This window comes from Alosa sapidissima, chromosome 9 (assembly GCF_018492685.1).
Source record: "Alosa sapidissima isolate fAloSap1 chromosome 9, fAloSap1.pri, whole genome shotgun sequence".
NCBI lineage: Eukaryota > Metazoa > Chordata > Actinopteri > Clupeiformes > Clupeidae > Alosa > Alosa sapidissima.
Genome location: NC_055965.1, coordinates 20559127 through 20574458, shown reverse-complemented (window position 1 = coordinate 20574458; position 15332 = coordinate 20559127). Strand labels below are relative to the sequence as shown.

The following is a 15332-nucleotide window of genomic DNA, read 5'->3' as shown; positions in this document are numbered from 1 at the left end:
CAGCTGTTGTCATATATGACCACCTTAGGTACTGAATATGAATAAGAGAACAAACATAAGGGGAACATAATGAGAGTATTTCAGCATTGTGGAATGAGAATATTAGTAATGTAATGCAGTGGTTCTCAACCTTTTTTCAGTGATCCCCAGTACCCCCTGTGAAATATTTTTTCAGCCAAGTACCCCCTAACCTGCGCAAAGCATTTTTAGTTGAGAAAAAAAGACTTAAAACAGAGCAATAAAACATATTCTTCAAGAATTTTGCCGGCTCTGGTTTGGCCTTCTTTGCTACTTGTCCCTCCGTGTTTTCACAAGAATTACCTACGCTTCAACCACGACTCCATCGTTTGAGTTTTGACAGTGATTGACAGGTGATGGCGGGTGGCATGTGACAGGTTGGGTCGAACCATCCTGGTATGGGGAGGACTCTGGGTTTTTAGGATAATGAAATTGAATAGCCTACTGAAATATAAAATTCATTTTATGAACTTATATTTTCCTGAAATATTTATTAAATAATTGTTTTTAAAGTATTTTTGCATGGATTCTACTTTTTAAATATATGTATATTTTAAAATCTCACGTACCCCCATTTGAGAACTACTATAGTAGCTTAAACTCACTTTCCATGAATCTGGGCTTCAGGACAGTGAACGGCGTGTCTGGAGATTCATGTTTGACCATCATCTGGAAACCGTAGCAGATCCCTGATGATAAATGAAAAACAGAACAGAAGTGACACAAGGTCACTGTGTGTGATTCCAAACAAAAAGTCTTGTTGTGTATGTATGTAGGCTACTGTCAGTGATTTATAATATTTAATTAGGCACTATAATATTTCATAATTGTAGACATTTGGATAAGCTCTTACAAAGAAAAACACATACCATGCTCACAGTGGATGAGAAATACACCAGGCAGAAGGGAGGGATGGCCAGAGGCATTTTTGTGGCATGCCGGTTTACTCTGCTTGGAGTCAGCCAAGTAGTGTCCCCTCTGCCTAATTACAGGCAGTGAAGGGAAGAAAGAAAGGCTGGCCTCAACTGGTGAATCATCCACCAACTCTTCACCCAGGAATGGTGCCTCTGCTTTAGAGAAAAGGTCTAGTAAAAGAGACCCGAGGAGAGTTGGAACATGATTGTCCTCAGTGTCTTTCAACATTTGAAAGAGGACTGGGACCTGCTGTTGGAGGTACAGCATATCATCCACTGAGTGACGCACAGGATACCCAGTGGCAATCCTCTCCAAAAACCCTTGCAGTTCAGCTGAGGGATGAAGTAGGCCACAAGCCGGACTGTTTTTTGACAATGCCCTGATCAAACCCTTTAGGTTATCAGGGCACTGCTGTGGAGAGCACTCCAGAACAGCTCTCAAAGATATAGGAACTTTGTTAGGAAGTTCCTCAGTCTCCTCCCTGCTGAGCTGTCGCTCCACATATTGAGCCAGTAGCAGCCGGCCTCTGGGTTCTGGCACAAAAACCCTGTCTTTGTGACTGGTATTGACACAAAAAGAATAAGGAAGTTTAGACAAGACTATATCATTTTTTACAAGGCACATATCCCACTTACACTATATTCTGTGTGATCATACATGTGTTCAGGGCATTTTGACATTAGCTTCTGAAATAATATATGTGTACTTATCTCCCTCTCAGTGTTGACCCAGTTGTAGTTAAATGGGGCAACAACTCCTGCCATGGCAGAAGTGCTCGCCGGAAGCTAAGTGCAGTCCCATCACAAATAATAGTGTGTGGTGTGGGACCACACCTGGCACACTCAAAACCAGCCTCGAATGACAGATCCAGCAGATCCACAAAGGCGTACCAAGCCACCCTAAACTTGTGGTACGTTAAAGGGATGACTTGGCACCCTGAGTCCTCCAAATGGTTTTTCCATGTATGGAAATATCCAAACATGGTGACCCTTTATTGAAGAAGAAAAGTGACAACATGACAAAAAATGTGACAATATTATTTGATGCATGACAACATGATTTGATCATTTGATTTTTAAAGGTTGCTAAGAGTAATTGACATTTATAACTTCTGATATTTGTATGTCATGTAGCAAATATTGCTTAATAAGGAAAATGTGTTTAAAAACAGATAAAGAAAACCCTACCCAGTCTGCAAAAAGTGATACATGTAGTCTCGCATCACTTCATGTGAAATGAGGTAAGTCCCCATATTTATAATGGCATCCTCCATGCCATCATAGGGCCGGGACTCCTCACAGCATTTAGTTGAGAGAACTATTAACAACAAAGATCCTTACAAATTTTATACAGGCACATTCAATAAAAAAACAGGAGTGCAGCATTCTCTGATGTACATGTACATGTAAACATACCAACCTTTGCAGTCAAACACAAAGTTCCTCGTTATCAGAGGAACCTCGACTGCTGTGCTCAACTGTGTTTCCACAATAGGAGTCCCACACGTTGTGCATGCCCTGTCCCGTAAAATTATGGGAAGATGGGACTGGGCGTTGTACCCGGGGGAATGGCGGACTGAGCCAGGCACCGGTCGAAAGGCAATGGGCCTAGAGGAGAGGCATTTAAACGTCCCATTCGCCTCAGAGGGTGCATCCTCCAAGCACATCCCCCTTATGTCCTCATACTTATCTGGGGAGGTAGACAAAAGTCTGTGTAGCTCACCCACATGGCCACATGATGTAGAGGGACATGTGAGGCACGTCCTCTTGGTTCCACAGCGAACCACACCATATTGGCCTGAGTGTGCTTTCACACACACGTCCCTTTCAGAGATGTGGAATACCTCCTGGGAAGAACAAAATACTCAAAATCAGATGTTTTCAGTAAAGTACACAGAGGGAATTTAGTTGATACACAATCTGGACAGGGTATGGCTATTACACCTAAAGAGGCTTTTATGACATCAAATTACATTAAATCTACAGGTATGAGATCGCTACAACAGTTTCCACTGTTCTGGGAAGGGTTTCCACAAGACGTTGAGTGTCTTTAGGAATTACAGTAAGTGATTAATTGGTTTTGTGCAACAATTTTGTCTATATTGTGTATTTTACCTACTCTATTCAGTGTTTCCCACAGATTTGAATTCTATTTGTGGTGGTAGGTTTGCAGAAATAACTGTTTTTAACAAATTAGCGCAGCGTGGTTATGATGCAGGTTTAAGCACGTGTCATTGTGTGGTGGTCAATGTTGATATTGTGGTGGGCCGCCACAAATAAGTCAATGTATGGGAAACACTGCTATTAACATATTTATGTCACTGACTGTATGTCATTACCTCACATCCTTGCAGGGAGACATCAGCAGAGGCATAGCTATGTTCTGTTAAGGGAATAAAATTCAGTGTGAAATGTAGCTATTTTTGCATTAAAGGATTTGTTCAGAATCAAAGTTCACATAATTCATATGTGTTTTCTTTAATGACACTAATGAATGGTGCAACTAACCATAGTCATGCATGCTGGGATGAAAGCCAAAGGCCCTGTCAAAGTCCTCCACTACTTGCTTTAGAGCAAGGACATGGAGGCAATACTGCTCTGTAATTCCTGATTTAAGAGATTAAAGATTACCATTAAATGATAGCAGAAAATATTTTATTGTACTTTATGTTTCTAATACCTAGCCATAATTGTAATGCCATAATATCAGCCCAAAAGCAAACATCTCACGTCTCTCCGAGGAAATGACTCTGGCCATGGCTCGGATTAACTCACTCTCCCTCCGAGAGCAGGAGCAGCAGTAAACCCACCCATGGCCATCGGGGAGGAGCTTGCTACACCTCTCAACAATTACATATCTGTTTTCCTAAAGGAGATGGAAACAAATAAAACGAAATACATACATGCAATTGAACTGCTGAATGCAGTGATTAAGTAGTGAACATCAGTAGAAAAAAAAAAAAAAAACATACTGTCATTGTCATCTGCTTCACACTGAAGTCAGGAAGTGAAAATGCTGAAGCAGCATAATTGCACACCCTGACAGCTGAATGCTGCCTCAGCTGAGCAATATAAGAATCAACCATCTCAATTGGGATGGTCTGCTGTAAGGCACACTGGTCCATTTCCTAAAAACAATACAAAGGTAACAACATAACAGTAACAGTAACCAAGTAACAACCAAATATACTGTATTGCAAAGGAAATGTAGCAATGGCAAAAAAAATCCAGAAAGATCGTAAATCGTAAATCAGGTTTCAGTGAGGGGTTAAGAGCCTTGCTCAAGGGCACTTCAGCTGTTCCCACTGGTCGGGGATCAAACCGGTAACCCTCCAGTTCCAAGCCCGAAGCCCTAACCAGTAGGCCACGACTGCACCCAGATTTGTGTGCTTGTGATTTATTGGACGACAAATTAAACTCCAAAGGAACAATGGGCACTTACAGGAGCCAGGACTGGGGGGTCAGTCAGCGCTGGAGGGTCAGGAAGTGGGTGCATTGCCTCCTGCTGCAAAGCCTGCTGTCCATCCACCCCTGTCGGCGTGTTTGCCCTTCTCCTCTGACTGGGAATTTGGGTGAAGTCATATTTTGAGCCACCATTCCATATTACATGCCGCTTCATCTACCAAAAAGAAAAAAAAAAAGAAATTTTACCAAACAATGAACATCGTTGTTAATTTATATATTTAAACTTGGACCCGTGTGTGGTGTTTGAGGTTCTATTACCCATGCAATGTTTTGGGATGTGACTAGCCTGGCAGACTCACAATAACAGGGCTTATAAATGGCTAAGTGACTGTTAAAGAAGAAAAGCACAGACCACAATCCTCTGGAAAATCTGTGGCTGGACTTGAAAAGGACTGTTCACACCCGTTCTCCTTCCAACCTGACAGCAGTTTTACCAAGATTCAATTTATTCAAATCAATAAAAGGAGAAATATCTAAGGGGGGTGATGATAGATTTAGAGGCACTGTATGTTTAGTTAGAGGTCACTGTGCACATCCCAGGACAAAAAAAAAACTGTCAATACTTCCATGTGTGTGTGTGTGAGGGAGTGAGGGAGAGGTGCTGCAAGGTTTGTTTACAATGATGCACATAAAGGGAGATAATGTTTCATATGAAGGCTCACCTGCATCTCTAAATAGAAAAAGAACAGACTTAGTTTAAGTATGCTGAGCAAAAAAAATATTATTGAGTAGACTAAATAATATAAGTAATAGTCCAACCCTAAATATACATGTTGCTGCCCTGAGACAGAACTGAACGTACAATATCAGCCACTGAGGATAACTGACTTGCCACCTGACTTGGCACGATACTCAGGGTCTGAAAACATACTTCTATCAAATTCCTGTTTGAACCTACCAATTATGAAACAAAACATACATTAGAAAAGAAAATGATAAACAATAAACAAACAGAAAATAATAAACAATAAAGACATAAAGAGCATGAACATACAAAACATACAAATGACTCTCAAATAACATACCTAATCTATCGTGAATTTTATACAAGTAACCTCATACAATTTATTGAAAGGGATAGAGATCAGTTTAATTGTTAAGCTAATGTTAAGGTTAGCTAACGTTTACTTGTAATGAAGCTTGTAGGCTAATCATCTATGTTAACTTGCATTTGCTGATTAGCTAAAAAACGTGATTGCCTGAGTAGCTTATAGTATCAGTTATATGAATTATATTAAATATATATATATATATATATATATATATATATATATATATATATATATATATAATAACCCTAGCATATTAAACCACTTACTGTAAATCCAAAATATGAACAAACCAAGGGACCACGCTCTTCTCGGCAGTTCAGTGAAGTGCACGTCTCCGTACGTCTCCTTGGGCTTTTCTCAATATGCGTTCTTTTCTATACTTGTGTTCTCATGAACTTGAAAATCGTTCTGAAACGTCATCAATCGCCGCCGAAGTACTGTTCCAATCCATAGACAGTAAAAGAAATGGACGAACAGACTCCGTCGTTTTCAATGGGAGGGCACTGAGTCAAATAGAACGATTTTTCAGTTGGTCCCCCCAGTACTGCGCAGACTCACACTTAACTTCGTGACGTTAGCCATCGAACTGAATCTTGTAACTCATATGATAGATACACTGAAATTATTCTCACACTTCCTTCGCCTTCAAAGTCATCAAAGTTAAACATTTATTTATGTATATTTATTAATATCATCCTCACCAAGTCGTGTTAATGTTGAAGCTACCATACATGATCATCTTCAAAAACAGTCAACAAAACAAAAAAGTTATCATATAGCCTTGAAGCTAATCTTCTTTCCACTTTTCCGACCTACGGTCAATCCATCGAAAACCTCTGTAATGATTAGTGCCGTTTTAAAAAAAAATAGGTTTACTTTTTTATTATTATTAGGTTGCCTCTGTGTAATGCTTTACCTTAACATACGGTCGTGTATGCTAGGTTTTGCTTATGAGTTACCGTCATAGACAGTAAGGTGGACTGAGCTTCTTATCCAAACAATACGGTTATCTCCCTACGGCGCGAAAGAGAGATTACGTCAAAGCTAGCTTCCCTCCAACCGAACAAGCTAACCATTCTTCTTACGGGTAACCAACGTTACGGACGAGGTAGTGGAGTCTGTTTTGCCTTTGTAGTGTTTATGTGGATTACACAGAAGCTACAATATCGGCACAGGATATATGTTATATGAAGTTATGGTATTTCAAAAAAATCCTAGAATGAATGGACTTCTATGGGAGTTAGCAGAGAGGTGGTCCCTCCAGCCTACGTCGATTCTTCTACTTCCGGGAATTCGCCTGCCCCCTTGTTCCAATCAAGGGGGCAGGCGAATCTCTCCACCTCTCTGCTAACTCCCATAGAAGTCCATTCATTCTAGGATTTTTTTGAAATACCATAACTTCATATAACATATATCCTGTGCCGATATTGTAGCTTCTGTGTAATCTACATAAACACTACAAAGGCAAAACAGACTCCAATACCTCGTCCGTAACGTTTGTTACCCGTAAGAAGAATAGTTAGCTTGTTCGGTTGGAGGGAAGCTAGCTTTGACGTAATCTCTCTTTCGCGCCGTAGGGAGATAACCGTATTGTTTGGATAAGAAGCTCAATCCACCTTACTGTTTTATGACGGTAACTCATAAGCAAAACCCATAGATATATCTATGAGCAAAACCTAGCATACACGACCGTATGTTAAGGTAAAGCATTACACAGAGGCAACCTAATAATAATAATAAAAAAAGTAAACCTAATTTTTTTTTTAAAAACGGCACTAATCATTTCAGAGGTTTTCGATGGATTGAACGTAGGTCGGAAAAGTGGAAAGAAGATTAGCTTCAAGGCTATAACTTTTTTGTTTTGTTTTAGCATGACTGTTTTTGAAGATGATCATGTATGGTAGCTTCAACATTAACACGACTTGGTGAGAATGATAATAATACATAAATAAATGTTTAACTTTGATGACTTTGAAGGCGAAGGAAGTGTGAGAAGAATTTCTGTGTATCTATCATAGGAGTTACAAGATTCAGTTCGATGGCTAACGTCACGAAGTTAAGTGTGAGTCTGCGCAGTACTGGGGGGACCAACTGAAAAATCGTTCTATTTGACTCAGTGCCCTCCCATTGAAAACGACGGAGTCTGTTGGTCCATTTCTTTTACTGTCTATGGTTCCAATTCACAAGTTCGCATTTATTCAAGAACGCATAATACTCCCGGAAGTGTTCTCGAATCGTTGGCTTTATCAAGGATGCATCGGGTCAGAGAGGGTTAAAGCGGAGCTAGTAATCAAGGATCTTTGATCGGGTGGTGAATTGTTTTTTTTATTAATGCAATAACAGTATATACAAAAATTGAGACTAGAGACAGTAGAACACAAACATAAAGGAAAACATCAACACAAATAAATAAACAAATAAAAATAAATAAAATAATATTATAAGAGAAAATAAATCCAAGACATAATACAAATCATATGTTATGATTACAATGAGAGGAAGAGATCAGTCTTTCCACACTGTGTGAAGGACACATAGGAGTCTGTCGTTTTTTTTGTTGTCTTTAACCACTCTGAGTGAACTGATGAGCAGGTTTACTTCTGCCTTAAAGGCACAAAAGGAAGGTCGTGCCTTCTGCCATTTTTGTTTATGGAGAACAAATTTAGAGTGCAAAATAAGGAAGTTTACAACATATTCAAGTGAGCTGTTATCAGGGTTTTCATAATAAAACAAAACATCTTTAATAGTTAGAGTAGGAGTCAAAAAGATGCCTGGATAAGTTGTTGATAAACAATGTGGTTTCCTTACAATAAAAAAAATTGCAGTGTTTCATCCATCCATCCATCCTTCCGGCTCTCCAGACGTAGCTTTGAGCTGCTGCTGGAGAGGCTGCCCCGCAAGAAGCAGCATGGGTGGAGCCATGAGATGGAGGTGTTGGTCACCATCTATTGGTTGGCATGCGGAGCCTCATACAGGGTAATAGCAGACGTCTTCGCCATGCCAATACCGACCATTTGCAGAGTTGTACACGTGGTGGAAGAGATGATGACCATTCTTCATGATGTCATCCATTTCCCCCGAGCAGACCAGCTGGTCGAAGTTGGAGATGGCTTTGCTCTCCGAGCTCGTAGTGAGGTCTTCAAGTCAGCGGTCGGGGCCATAGATGGGTGCCATGTGAGGGTCCGTCCTCCGCGGGAACCTCAAAAAAATACATTAACAGAAAATTGTTCCCATCAATTATTCTGCAAGGAATCTGTGATGCAAATTTTGCATTCATGGACATTTATATTGGAAACTGTGGATCAGTCCATGATGCCATGGTGCTGAGGAGGTCACCCATCTATAAACAGGCCCACTATCCACCGGCAGGGAACTATCTATTGGGTGATGGGGGTTATCCATGCCTTCAGCGGCCAATATCCATTATGACACCCAACCGGCGGCCTCTTGCAAGTAAGTGAAACCATTATTCCCTTGTTAAAACAGTTTTCTGAAAAATGTATGATTCTTTAACATTTTAAGTACTGATTTGATAATTCGTCTGTGTGAGATCACACTACACTACTGAAAACATAACCACAAAATGAACGTACTGAAAAACAGGACAGTAATACATTACTTGTATGTGCAGGCAGAGTGGAGGAAGACTTCAACAAGCATCATGCCAAGGCCAGGAATGTCATCGAACGCACTTTTGGCATCCTGAAGACACGTTGGAGGTCCATCTTCCTGCGAGCCCTAGAGATCCACCCTCTGTTTGCACCGAAAGTGGTTGCTGCCTGCTGCCTCCTCCACAACATCTGTGTGACCGCAAACGATGCAGAGTTAGAAGAAGAGGAGGAGGAAGAACCTATAGAGGAGTGTCAGGTTGACGAAAATGTAGCTGCAGATGTGCGAGAGCGGGAGCTCTCCGGCAACCAAGTCCGAGCCCGCCTTGCTGCCCAACTTGCTGAAGAGCTGGCAGTTCATGACAACGTCTAGTCCTGCTGTCAGTCTCTGTAAATAAAACCATTATGAAACAAAATTCAAATGATTGAGTGACTTTTAATCGATTAACATACAGTTTCTGATGCACCTACATTACAATCAAGAACAAAACACGCAATAAAGTTTCATTCAATTAAAATGTATTCACTAGTCTCTCAGAGACACAAGTAGCGGTCTGCCCTGTCTGTGGCTGCCCTCTGCCTCTCCTCCTCTCTGGCCTCTGCCTCTCTCTCCCTCTCTTCCTCTCTCTCTGCCTGCTCCTGTAGAAAATCAAGCAGGCTGCCCCTGGACCTCTTCCTCTGCTGGGTGGCTGTGGCGGTAGTAGGAGGAGGGGGAGAGACTGGTGTCATGACCACACCGCCTGCAGTGGGGGTCAGGTTTGCCGCCACTACCAGGGGTGGACTGATGGCATGCTGCCCCTGGAGTGCGGCATCCATCTGGGTGTACCACTGCCAGTTAGCAGCGGTAACCCCCCCAGCCTCTACCCCTTTCCCTGTTGGTGGATCCCTTAGCTCCTGAAAATGTATTGTATCCTATTTAATTTAGTATTTTTGTGTCCATCACATACACATTGTTGTCTCTTAGTTTCACATTCAAGCTAAAGCTAAAGAGTGCCATTAGAAGAAATGGGTTTATGGGTTTCTAAAATCAGACACACAGAAGGATTACCTTATATTTCTCCTTCAAATTGTTCCACTTCATTCTGGCCTGTTTAGTAGTGATTTTGAAGCAGTGGACACAAAAACTCTGGGGAGAATAACAGTAGGCCATACCTAACCAGCAATAACTGACTAATGTGTAGTATTTGTAGACCTATTGTAGTACTGCGACTTAAGATCCCTGTGAATGTTAATCCTTAGTAAACCACTTTGGAATTAAAGTGTGTGCTAAACGACAAATATGTAGCAGTGCTATGCCTAGAACTACTTACTCCCATCCATTTTTGGAGGAGTTCCTCCGGCCAGTGAAGAGCTTCTCATTATCCGCTCGCCACTGAATCAGGGCCCTGGTTTCTTCATTGGTCCCTGAGTAAAAATATACAAGTAGGCTGTAGATTAATCACGTAATTACATCGATTGGCTGATGATTGTAACGCAGGAATGATTCCAAACACCTCCCTTACGATGATGAGTGACAGGTGACAGGTCTGAGAATGTATGCACTACACAAGGACGGAAGATGATTAATAACTGAATAAAAAGGCCTAGCCTAAATTAATAAAGAGGGCAAAACAAATAGAGTAGCCTAATGAAACATATGGATTGATGCAGTAGGCTATCTTTGCAACATTATTAAATTAATCTGTCTCCATATGCCTACTTTTGCAAAGAGGAGAACCTTTTAATGTGATTCACAATGAAACGTTACATTTAATTTACATGTTGACAATGAGTAGTTTTGGTTGTTGTTGGTTGCGTTATTGCATCCCTTTTATGCCTACAATGCGAAATTGTTCCCTCACGATTGGAAGCTCCTGTAGCCGCATACGCATTTCAAAACATCGCAACATTAAATGCCACAAAAAGCCGTTTGTGAATAGGTCCTAGTGAGTTAGGAGTCCTCTCGACTTCTTTTAAGCTGTCCCAGACTTAGGTGCTACTTTTAGGTCTAAAATGCTTCGTGAATTACTTTTAGTGAAAAAAATTAGGAGTCCTAAAGTTAGGAGTGACACGCCCATTATTTTTAGGAGTTGCTCCTAAATTCGCCACTTAGGAGCTACTTTTAGCCTTAAAATTCTTTGTGAATACGGCCCCAGGCAGATCAGATCTCATCGGGGTAGCAGCTGCAACTCATCGCTTATTGCCTGACGGTCCAGTCCTGACGCTGTTTGGATTGTATTTTCACTGCAATACGGCGAATAAAGGATCAGCAGTCTTCAACATCTCTTGTCTTGGTGTTCTCCTGCGGGTCTTTGACATCAGAGTGCTAATTGGGTTGGAGGTTCGGAAAGTGGATACTTTTTCCACGACATTAGTTTGGCATGTTCTAAGACACGAGCTAGTAGTGTGTGTGAGATGAAAGTGGAACCCTTTCTCTCGTGGTTGGTGACCGAAAACGTTGGCTATGTTGTGCCTCTCTTAACTGAAATGTTGTTTTCTGTAGCCCACACTACTAAATTTGGAGGCAGTAACCTGAAGGGGAAGGAGAAGCTGCCACTGCTCGGAAGCCGGAGTATGCAGCACAATAAAACGTAAGTAGAACTTCGGGACAGTTTGCACAAATTCCAAAAAAGTGCAGCTCTTACCTGAAAGCTAAAGGTTTTCTTCTTTGCTTGCAGGCCCGGCGGCAGCAGTAGGAGGAGGGGAGGAGGAGGAGCAGCAGCACATCAAGTCATCGGCAGGAACTCCCAAATTAAATTTAAATAAATTGTGTAATCAAATGTGAAATGTCGCTCTGATCTTCTTAAACCAAGTGAGTGGGCAAATGAGGACTGCATCTGCAGATCCGCCCAGAGCTGTTTTTTTTTGTTTTTTTTAACATCCTGACAACATTCTGGCGATCGACGTCCAACATGGGTTTCAATGTTGCTATAACGTTGCGGTTACGTGGCCATTAAGTTGCAGGAAGGTTGCCTGCATGTCGCCGATATGTCGCGGTAATGTTGTCAAATAACGTGGCGGCAACATCAAGGCGTCTTTCACTTTTCCGGTTGCCGCCACGTTGGAAATTAACTTGGCGGCAACGTAAACATTGGTTGGAAAATCCACGTTGGATGGCCACGTTAGTGTGTTTGCTGGGATCCCACTTCCCGTTTTGAAGCTACACGTGGCACGGATTTGTGGGTAATGCAGTTCGTTTTTGGCTACATTCATTGCCCAAAGTTGTCAAAGGACCTCATTACCCATACATCTACTGCAACTTAAGCGCGTGACAACTCGCACTCGGTCGTTTGTTTACAATTTTTACTCTTTTGTTTTTCAAAGTCCAGCGCGAAATTAAACACTTACTATAGCGTTCCTAAAAAGCAATGATAGTCTGTAGAGTAGCCTTACGTTTGATGAAGGGATTTCCTTAATGTTAAAGAATAATTTGGCCTTTGCTGCTAAAATGAACACAAATTATTATTATTTTGTTCATATTCACTCAGACTTGTGGCATTATAGGTTTCTGCATATTAGGTCTACCGTTGGAACAAAATAAGCCCAGAGAGTTGACATGTAGGCCTAACTGACAACCATGACCATGATAATTGATAATATAAAATGAACAGTGGTGGAATGTAACGAAGTACAAATACTTCCTTACTGTACTTAAGTAAATATTCCACGTATTTGTACTTTACTTAAGTAGAATTTATAGTGCATACTTTTGACTTTTACTTCGTTACATTTTACAGCAATTATCTGTACTTTTACTCCGCTACATTTTTACAACACCATCGTTCCTTTTTACGATACATTTTATGATCAGATTTTTTTTCTCTCTGACAAACACGTTTGTTTTACCAGGGGGGCGGGGTTGCTACCACAGGTTCTGGAGCGCTACGTGCCCAGCTTCTAAATCTTTGAAACATAAGCTTCTAGTCTAGACCAGGCAAAGCGTGAGCTTGTAGCCATCTGCATTCGGTAGGCTATGTTCACCAGACCCATGGCTACACTGGACATGCAACTGTGTTCTGTGCCTTTCTCTGTCTGTTATCTGCAGCGTTAGGGCCTCCTCTCCGATGAGATTGCTATCCGCGGATCAGCGAAGTTACAGGCTATGCCCATAAAAACATAGCATTTTCCAGATTAGAAAATATTTCTTAATTGTGTGTGATCAAATAAAGAGGCATAGCCTACAATTGGGGGGGGGGGGGTAGAAATGTGAGCGCTCATTCAATGTCTATGTGCGTCTGCGCAAGTGAAACTGAACCTAATCATAAAGACACCTTTCTCAGCAACTTTTCTGTTCAATCAGCAGAATTGGCATTACGATCCACCCGACGTTTCCCTGGTCTACCCCGTTAAACTTCAGGCTCTCGTGTTTTGCTGAATGATATACTCAGCAGATCACCCTAGTAGATAACCAGAATTAGTCTCTAGAATTGTAGGTCAGAATGTAAACTGGGCCACAGATGGCACAATTGCATTAGCTTAAAACTATCTAGTCGAATATAGCCTAACCTAAAACTAGCTTAATTAAAATGCCACAGCCATACTATTTTTTCTTTTAGAATATATTAAGAGAATAAATCATTATGCAAATACTTTTACTTTTAATACTTAAAATACATTTAAAAGCAGGTACTTTTTACTTTTACTTAAGTAGGGTTGTCATTGTGGTACTTTTACTTTTAGTAAAGTAAATATTTCTCTGTGTATTTGTACTTTTACTTAAGTACTGAGGTTCAGTACTTCCTCCACCACTGAAAATGAATGTGCACCTTGAGCAAATGATAAAAAATCTTTCAGAATGCTTTTCATTCTTGAACTGCACCGAATCGAATCGCTTGAATGGGAGTTTAGTGTCAAAGTAACTTAGTTAACTAGTAGCATGAAACGGGAATCTAGATTGACATGCAGTCTGTGGGTTTATCATGCTGGTGGAGTTTAACTCCCTACAGACAAAAAGAAAAAGTGTTGTCATCAAGAGGGAAATCATAAACGTGTACGTTTCCTTACACTGACTGAGAGCACCGGCCCCGCTTTGTACATGGCATAGCGGTCAGTCCCTGCACAGAAGTTGGGGTAATCAGCTTTAGGCTCATCCAAGCCCAACTCATGACCGATGTCCCCAAATTTAAATGGTAAAGTATATCCTCTTTCATGGCATCCAAATTAGGATTGTGCACAAGTACATTACTACAGCTAAGAATATAAACACATGTTTTAGGGCAAACATTAGGCTACTCCTTTCTAGAATTGTAACACTTTCCTACTGAGTAAAACTTATTTTATTAACTCAAACATCACTGACCTGACTGACTTACAGTTTACAACCTTCTGCAGTCTATTATTTTTTTTTGTGATTAACATTTTTTATTAGAAAAGAATGAGATGTTACATTTACAGTCACATTTAACTTGAACATATACACCACAAACAGTACATACAGTACGACACTCAATACATAGTTCTGATAGACAAAAATTATATAGTGAAGGAAATTAAAGATAGCAGTCACATTGTCAACATTAGTTAAGAAGTATAAAGCATTCCCCATAAAAAATAAATCAATTAAAAAGTCAATAAATAAATAATAATAATAATAACAACAATAGTAATAATAGTAATGATAATAAATCCTACATTCAGGTCAGAATATTCTGTTTCACAAGGAGATCTTGTATGGACCGTGTAATCCACGACCATGCCTGGATAGTTGTTAGTTTGGCCTTGTTGAGGCGCGCAGTAGTACACTCAAGAGAGGTAATATACTGGTAGGCAGTTAGCCAATATTGTGTTAAGGGTAGATTAGAGTGGAACCAAAGCCTTAAGATGGTCTTTTTTGCCGCCGTAAGCCCTGCCAAGAGTAGTCTACGTTGGTTGAAAGTGATGGATAGCTGGGAATCATCATTAAGAAGGCAGAGGGAGGGGGTAGGTTGTATATCTTCTGCAGTCTATTATTAACAAAGAGGACTGAATCCAATAATATGCTAAGGTTTAATCACCAATCTAACAAAGCAATACACCTGCACAAAGAAACCTATTGAAGGACTCTACTTGATCTGGCACATGGGGGCAGTGGGTGCATATGAACCCTAGACTATAAGTATACTCTTTTGACTATTTTAAGGGCATTCTCACTACTTTTAGTCAGAAGCATTTATCCTGGTCATTGTAAGTGCCATACACACATGCCTATCATTGCCATGGTGGAGGGATTCTCTGGCTAAGCAAATGTGAAAAATATGTGGTGTGTGCCTTACGGAAATAAATGGCATTTTTTATTGAGCCTTACTCATGACAGCTAC

At 40.7% G+C, this 15332-nt stretch overlaps 1 protein-coding gene and 2 long non-coding RNA genes across 6 annotated transcripts in view; 1 reads left to right on the top strand and 2 right to left on the bottom strand.

The window, feature by feature from the left end:
- The window catches only part of LOC121718060, an 11239-nt gene extending 7706 nt beyond the window's left edge, over positions 1 to 3533 (bottom strand). For 2 of the 3 annotated variants that reach the window (XR_006033842.1, XM_042102882.1), the window contains exons 1-8: positions 3441 to 3533; positions 3272 to 3315; positions 2353 to 2779; positions 2121 to 2250; positions 1644 to 1922; positions 888 to 1495; positions 624 to 707; positions 1 to 31 (exon numbers count right to left, since the gene is read on the bottom strand). The exon at positions 1 to 31 is cut by the window's left edge and continues 92 nt beyond it. Coding sequence is in view for 2 of the 3 variants with exons in the window: in XM_042102882.1 (XP_041958816.1) it covers positions 1 to 31; positions 624 to 707; positions 888 to 1495; positions 1644 to 1922; positions 2121 to 2250; positions 2353 to 2779; positions 3272 to 3315; positions 3441 to 3453 (1616 nt within the window). In the remaining variant the exon portion in view is untranslated. The remainder of the gene's footprint in view (positions 32 to 623; positions 708 to 887; positions 1496 to 1643; positions 1923 to 2120; positions 2251 to 2352; positions 2780 to 3271; positions 3316 to 3440) is intronic. The other variant, XM_042102883.1, reaches the window with a different exon arrangement.
- Positions 3534 to 3718: 185 nt separating this feature from the next.
- Positions 3719 to 4538, bottom strand: LOC121718126. Its single transcript, XR_006033864.1, has 3 exons — positions 4375 to 4538; positions 3905 to 4060; positions 3719 to 3798 (listed from the first exon to the last, which is right to left on the bottom strand). It is a non-coding gene; the product is annotated as an uncharacterized LOC121718126 (long non-coding RNA).
- Positions 4539 to 11197: 6659 nt separating this feature from the next.
- Positions 11198 to 11816, top strand: LOC121718117. Of its 2 annotated transcripts, XR_006033853.1 has the most exons (3): positions 11198 to 11377; positions 11540 to 11627; positions 11715 to 11816. It is a non-coding gene; the product is annotated as an uncharacterized LOC121718117 (long non-coding RNA). The 2 variants fall into 2 exon arrangements; XR_006033854.1 differs by having other exon boundaries at positions 11198 to 11627.
- Positions 11817 to 15332: the final 3516 nt, after the last annotated feature.